The following is a 6,506-nucleotide window of genomic DNA, read 5'->3' as shown; positions in this document are numbered from 1 at the left end:
ACCTGGACATTTCCGACACCTGTCGTCTCGTGGCCCTTCCTCCAGTGCCCTATTGTCGTTTAGGTCCTCCATGAGCCTCGAACCCTGCATCACCAGCTCGTGCTTTCTCCCAAACCCATCCCTGCTCCAATCTCATGCTAATCCCACTCGCTCCCTCTTTACCGATATTTGAAATTCTCCCTCTTCCATTTCTGGCACTCCCCACTCATCCTTTTGTCTTCCCCTTTATGTCAAGTAATTAATTAATTCTGCTCTCCCTGTCGTTTTAATAGCTCCTCCATGAGGCCCAGAGGGGTGCTCATGATGAGCTTCGGCACGAATATAAAAATAAATAAATTTACATGTAGTGATAACCCAATCCTCGAAATAAACATCACATCCCAGCGATCTTACATTAAGGTTAAAATCCCGTTCGTATCACTAATCAGCACTTTACAATGGATATCAACATGTAATTCGAGACGGCGAACGCAACGGACGAAGCAAAAAACGTCCATTCGAGAGTTCACACGGAGAAATTTATACAAAGCAAACGTTTTAAAACGAGAACTGAAGAAGAGCACGTGTGCGCGCGGGGGCAAAATGGCGGCTTAAGCGCCGCGCGTGCGGAGCGGGAAACCATCCAATCGGCTTCTCTCGAGTACCACAGAACGTCTTTCTTGCTTTCTTTATTTACCCGATTTCAATCTCCGATTAAAAAAAAATATGTTCACATCATCACCACATTTAACGCACTCCAAAGACAAACCGAGCCCCGTCGCGGCCTCGACCCCGGCCCGAGTCTCCTCACCTCGCCGTATTTGTCGAAAGCACGACGAACCATGTCGACGGTGGTTCGGTAAGTCAAATTGTCCACCTTCAGTGTGTACATATCGTCCACGTCGGGAGGAGGTCGTGCGTAGCTCATTGCGACCCGAATGTGTGGAGACAATCGCGCTGAAAACAGATCCACACAGCCCAGCAAAAAACCCCCACAAAATGGCGCAAGAAAAGAAGATATAATCTGTGTCGTTGTTTATTGGTCAAAACCCATTGAGGCGTCGACTGCAGAATTTTAGTTTTTCCTCGTTCGCAATTAAAAAGCATTCACCTTACAAAACAAAACGTATACTTATCATTTATTTCAATTATATTTACAAAAAATGAAAATGTCGTCTCGTGACGCCACACCGCTTTGAAACGGATGGTCGTGAAGAAGAAACCCACGTTGCGTGTGACGTATGTAGGGACGGGCGGGGAAACGAAATTGGAAGAAATCGGACTTTGGAGGACATACGAGCATCGTTCAAAATGTTCTCGGAACGACGAAAGCTAAACGTGTAACGGTTTTTTATTATTTTTTATATCGTGTGCACAAGGCAAGTTACCGAGATGGTTGCCATGGTAACATAATTCAGCCAATCACAGCCGTGATCTGATCAGGTTAAGTTCATGTCACGGGAAATAGAGATCCCTTCCCAATAGAGGGCTGGGGTGGAGCACAAGGGACCGCCCCCCCCCCCCTCTGGTGTCTATCACCACCCCCAGAGATCTTTCTCCTGTGTGGAACGCTCCAAGATGGCTTCTTCCATCATGTAATCTCTATTTTCATTATTCTTACCAATCTACAGCACCTTACACGTGTTGATGTTGATCAATATCTTCTAATATTATGCCCAATCTATTAAAGTATCCATACTTTCCTGAATCTTAACACCCCCCCGCCCCCCCTTCCCATTCTGTTACCTGCCCTACCTCCAAACTAGGGTTTCCACCTTCAATGTGGAAAAATAAGGGACACCCCACCGCCCCGGCCCCCCACTAGAACATTTTGAAATTGTTGCCACTTTAAAGCCATTTTCATGCTTTTATGGACATACACATCTCTCTATGTAAAGTGTGAGCAGATGAGTAGGACTAGTTGTTCTGTGGATATGAAAGAAACTTCATAGGTTCAGATCCACTGCTTCGGCTGCGGATCAGAAAGATTGCATTTTACTGACGTATGAGACACATACATTGGCTATGTCGCCCGTGCTGTCCCCACATTGTTGGCAGATCAATGAAAATACATCTTGTCTGAGCATCAGTATAGATAACGAGGTTCAGTCAATATCTCAGTTAAATCTCACATATGTACATTCCTAAATAGCAGATTTGTGTAAGTTTTCCTTTTACTCAACACCACATCAATTAATTGGCTTACAAAACAACTTACAATTGTAATTTACAGATTTATATTTCAATCAGTTGAACTAAACAAGAGTAGACACAGCACAAGTGTTGCCATTAGACCAACTACCCATGTGGTGTACAATTTAAAGAACTTTAATTAAGCCGATCGAACAGGCCTAAAATATTTACATATAAATATTTAAATATTTACAGTATAGCACCTCAGTGCTCTGAACACTCCTCTCCCCCCCCCCCCCCCCTTCCCATCTCTCTCTCTCTCTCTCTCTCCCTTTCTCCCTCTCTCTCCCTCTCTCAATGTTTCGCTTAATTTAATTAAATGCTTAATTTTGCTCTTGATGTGTTCATAGCTCTTGCATGAGCATTTCCTTTGAAATTGTTTGTGGTTTTGTTTGTGTCTTCACCTTTGGTTTGTAAAATTTTTATACTTGCTGGTTTCCTTTAAATATCATTTGCTCCTTTTGGTGAATTCATGATCCTTACGAAATGTTTCTTTAAACTGGTTGCTTTGCTTACAACCGCTTTGTGGAATTGCTTGTATTTTTATAATAAAAGGGCACAAAAGTCTCTCTCTCTCTCTCTCTCTCTCCCTCTCTCTCTCTCTCTCTCCCCCTCCCTCTCTCCCCCTCTCTCTCTCCCCTTCTCTCTCTCCCCCCCTCTCTTTCCCTTTCTCAATTTTTCACTTAATTTAATCAAACGCTTAATTTGCTCTTGATGTGTTCATAGCTCTTGCGTGAGCATTTCCTTTAAAATTGTTTGTGGTTTCTGTTTGTGTCCTCACCTTTGGTTGGTAAAATTTTTATACTTGCTGATTTCTTTTGAATATCCTTTGTTCTTTTTTGGTGTGTTCATGATCCTTATACAATGTTTCTTTGAACTCGTTGCTTGGTTTAACACTGCTTTGTGGAATGGTTTTATACTTTTATAATAAAAGGATACAAAAAACTCACTCTCTTTCTCTTTCTCTCTCTCTCTCTCCTGGCCGTTCGTGTGTTGGGCGTGGCAAGATGGCGGTTGTGCAGTTCGGGGAGGTGTGAGTTGCTCTGGCTGTCGAGTGTTCCGGCTGTTTTCCCTTATTATTTCAACCTTTCCCTCGCCCCCACGACCCCCCTGTTGTTCTCATATCATTACTTCCTTCGTATTCGTGTTTCCTCCCCTGTGCTCGAACCTTTCCCCTGTATTATCCTTTCCCTCCCTTCCCTTCCTTGAGACGAGAGAGAGACAGAGCGCATGCGGTGGGTGATGGTAAGTAAGTTCGTTGCTTTCCATTGCATCTGCATGTTCTTATCGCTTCGTGTAAAGTGACGAGAACTGTTTTTTGAATTAATTACTTTCTCACTTTGCCGTCGCCATCCTTATCACGGCCCGGGCCGGCATGACGAGCGTCCGTTCTCGCAGTACCGCGTTCGGATCGTTAAGCAGGAAGCATGGCCTCACGTGCGTCCCTCCAGCTCATGTTGCGGTCGAAGCGATTATTATCGCCGTCGGTGAAATTATCGGAGCTGAAAATGTCCTCGCAGCTTCGAGAATGAACAAGAAAGTTGTTGTCTTCGTGCTACAACAAGCAATGGTTGCGAGTGTTGTGGAATCGGGTTTATCCGTCGAGCCCGATATTTTCATCCCAGTTTCACCGTTTGATTCGCCATCAGTAAAAGTTCTGGTTTCCAACATTCCTCCATTTTTGGAGGACGAAAAAGTCGAGCTTGCTCTTCGTAATTTTGGCACAATCGTGTCCCGCATTTCAATGGTTCCCTTACGGTGCCGTGACGATCGTTATAAACACGTTTATTCCTTCAGACGTCAATTATTTATGATTTTGAATGAAAACCGTCGTGACCTTGACGTTAAATTCACGATAAAACATGATAACTACAATTATCAAATGTATGCAACAACAGAGGTGTTAACGTGCTATGCCTGTAATCAGCATGGACACCTGCGGAGGGATTGTCCGAATAATCTCCCTGATGCTAATTCAGCGTCCAATCAGAACACCACACCACCTGAAGAACAGGAATTTCTTCCTGCGACTGAAAGACGGGACTCTTCTTCTTCACCTGAGGGACAGGAATCACTTCCTTCGCAAAATGCTCACCCAGGAGGGACGAATGATGCAGATGATGGCTTCACGGTTGTAACCCGGAATAAAGCACAGAAGCGGGCAATTGATACCAAATTAGACAATCAAGTGAAACCCAAGAGGTCTCCTTCCTATGCGCAAGCGATAAGAACACCTGCCAAACAACCATCTGAACCCATTCCCACGGACTCACCTCTTGAGCAGCCAAGGAACTCCTGTTGTGAGTACACATGAAACTGTTACTCCCACTGTGCTTGAAGAACCGGAGATCCTTCGTGGAGTCGATGAAACCCTCTCCCAACCCCCACCATGCACAGATGCCACAGTTAAAATCGATGCACCGGATGTACAAATTGATTGTGATCTGGATGTGGCTGTACCTGCAGCATCTGGACAAATTGCTAATGAAGAACCGCGGGAACTTGTGGTTGACAGCATGGGTTACGAGTCTGATGGAACATCTTCTGTTGCTTCGACCCTAAGTGACACAGGCAGCGATGTTCCTCCTCACAACCTTGAGGTTGATTCCTCAGTATCTCCCGATGCCGTTCACGCCTTCTTACACAAAAGTTTTCGCAAAAAGGGGGTCAAAATTAAAGATCATTTTCTAGTCCTAGAAGATTTCATTCAAGTGGCTCGACTAATGATTTCTAGACCGGATCGGTACAACGTTGCAGACCCTCAACGTCACCGGTTAAGGAAATTTCTAAGTCGTGCTCGGAGCGAACTCAAAGACCATGGCTGATGTCCTGCCGGTGCCCCCATCACAATGAAACTACGCATTGCCAGCCTTAATATCAACGGTGGTCGCACGTCTCTTCGTAAAGTGCAAGTTAAACAACTAATCGAGTGCAACAAGGTTGACATCTTGTTGTTGCAGGAAACTCATTCTACTGAAGGTTCTTCAGCTGAGTGGGAGTTGTTTCTTAAAGGGCATTGGTTCTTTAGCAATCTATCAAGCCCAATTGCTGGGATAGCCGTCTTCTTTCGGCAAACTCTTCCTTTGACTTCGGTTTCCTTTAAAGAAATTGTGAAGGGATATTTAGCTTCGCTGACTTTCTCTGTTGGTCAGCAGCTTTTCACAATAATCAATGTGTACGCACCAAGTACAAATGCTGAAAGATCTTCCTTTTTTGACTGTCTTGACTCGTATCTTGCTGGTGTCCCCCCTGACCACTTTCTATGTCTTGGAGGAGATTTCAATTGCACACTTAACCCCTCCCTTGATAGGAATGGGGCTGAGCCACATGCAGCCAGTACAAGACCTCTCGTTCACTCAATCTCAAGATTCAAGCTGACAGACATTTGGAGATTGCAACATCCGATGCAGCAACAATTTACTTGGTGTCGCTGCTCTAACAACTTAGTGTCGCTAGCTCGACTTGATAAATTGTACGTTTCTGATCATTTCCTCAACCTCGTCTTAAACACCTCTATTCTCCCATCTGGGTTTTCCGATCACCACATCATCACTATGCATTTTCAGTTGCCACTCATAAAGGTGGTGAGCCCTTATTGGAAGTTCAACACAACACTTCTTCAAAACGAATTCTTTGTTGCATCCTTTAGGGCCTTTTGGGCACATTACATCACGATGGATAAAGAGTTCTCGTGTTTACGTCAGTGGTGGGACAACGCTAAAGCTCAAATTAGAGTTTTTTGTCAAAATTTCTCACGACACAGTACTCGGGATCACGATGTAAATATAGATCTGGTGAAGACACAAATTCTTCACTTGCAAAACAAAGTGTCCTCCTCTCGTAATAATGGGCAGCAGCAGATGCTGTATGAAAAGAAAGCCGTGTTAAATGAATTACTGGCCGAACGTGCAAAGGGTGCACTCCTTCGGATGAGAATGACTCATTTGCAACAACTAAATAACCCGAGCAGACTTTTCTTCAAGCTGGAAACTGCCTCAAAAAAACAAAAACAAATATTGTCCTTGCGTTCTGCTGGCGGAAGGATTTTGACTGATCCAAGTGACATTAAACTTACTATTAAGACTTTCTTTTCTCACCTCTACTCCTCCAAGCGCACTTTCTCAAACCATATACATTCATTTACCGCATCCTTGCCTACACTTACTGAGACCCAGAATTCGACTGCTGAAGGCGAAATAACATTGGACGAACTCACTATTGTGTTTTAAAGACCTTGCCCACCAGCAGGGCACCTGGCTTAGACGGGTTGCCAGTGGAATTCTACAGCACCTTTTGGGATTTGCTGGGACCATGTCTATTAATTGTCTTCATAG

The 6,506-nt window shown here is 44.3% G+C and overlaps 1 protein-coding gene across 4 annotated transcripts in view; it reads right to left on the bottom strand.

Annotated features, from left to right (window-relative positions):
* The window catches only part of LOC137422945 (uncharacterized), an 18,829-nt gene extending 17,638 nt beyond the window's left edge, over positions 1-1,191 (bottom strand). For 2 of the 4 annotated variants that reach the window (XM_068109623.2, XM_068109624.2), the window contains exon 1: positions 791-1,011. In XM_068109623.2, the coding sequence (XP_067965724.1) occupies positions 791-907 (117 nt within the window). In that variant the 5' untranslated portion in view covers positions 908-1,011. Of the gene's footprint in view, positions 1-790 lie in introns of all 4 variants that reach the window. The other 2 variants (XM_068109621.2, XM_068109622.2) reach the window with 2 other exon arrangements.
* Between the last annotated feature and the right edge of the window lie 5,315 nt (positions 1,192-6,506).

The sequence above is a fragment of the Myxine glutinosa genome, chromosome 3 (assembly GCF_964187855.1).
Source record: "Myxine glutinosa chromosome 3, kmMyxGlut1.1, whole genome shotgun sequence".
NCBI classification, from domain to species: Eukaryota; Metazoa; Chordata; class Myxini; order Myxiniformes; family Myxinidae; genus Myxine; species Myxine glutinosa.
This window is presented reverse-complemented; position numbering and strand designations above follow the sequence as displayed.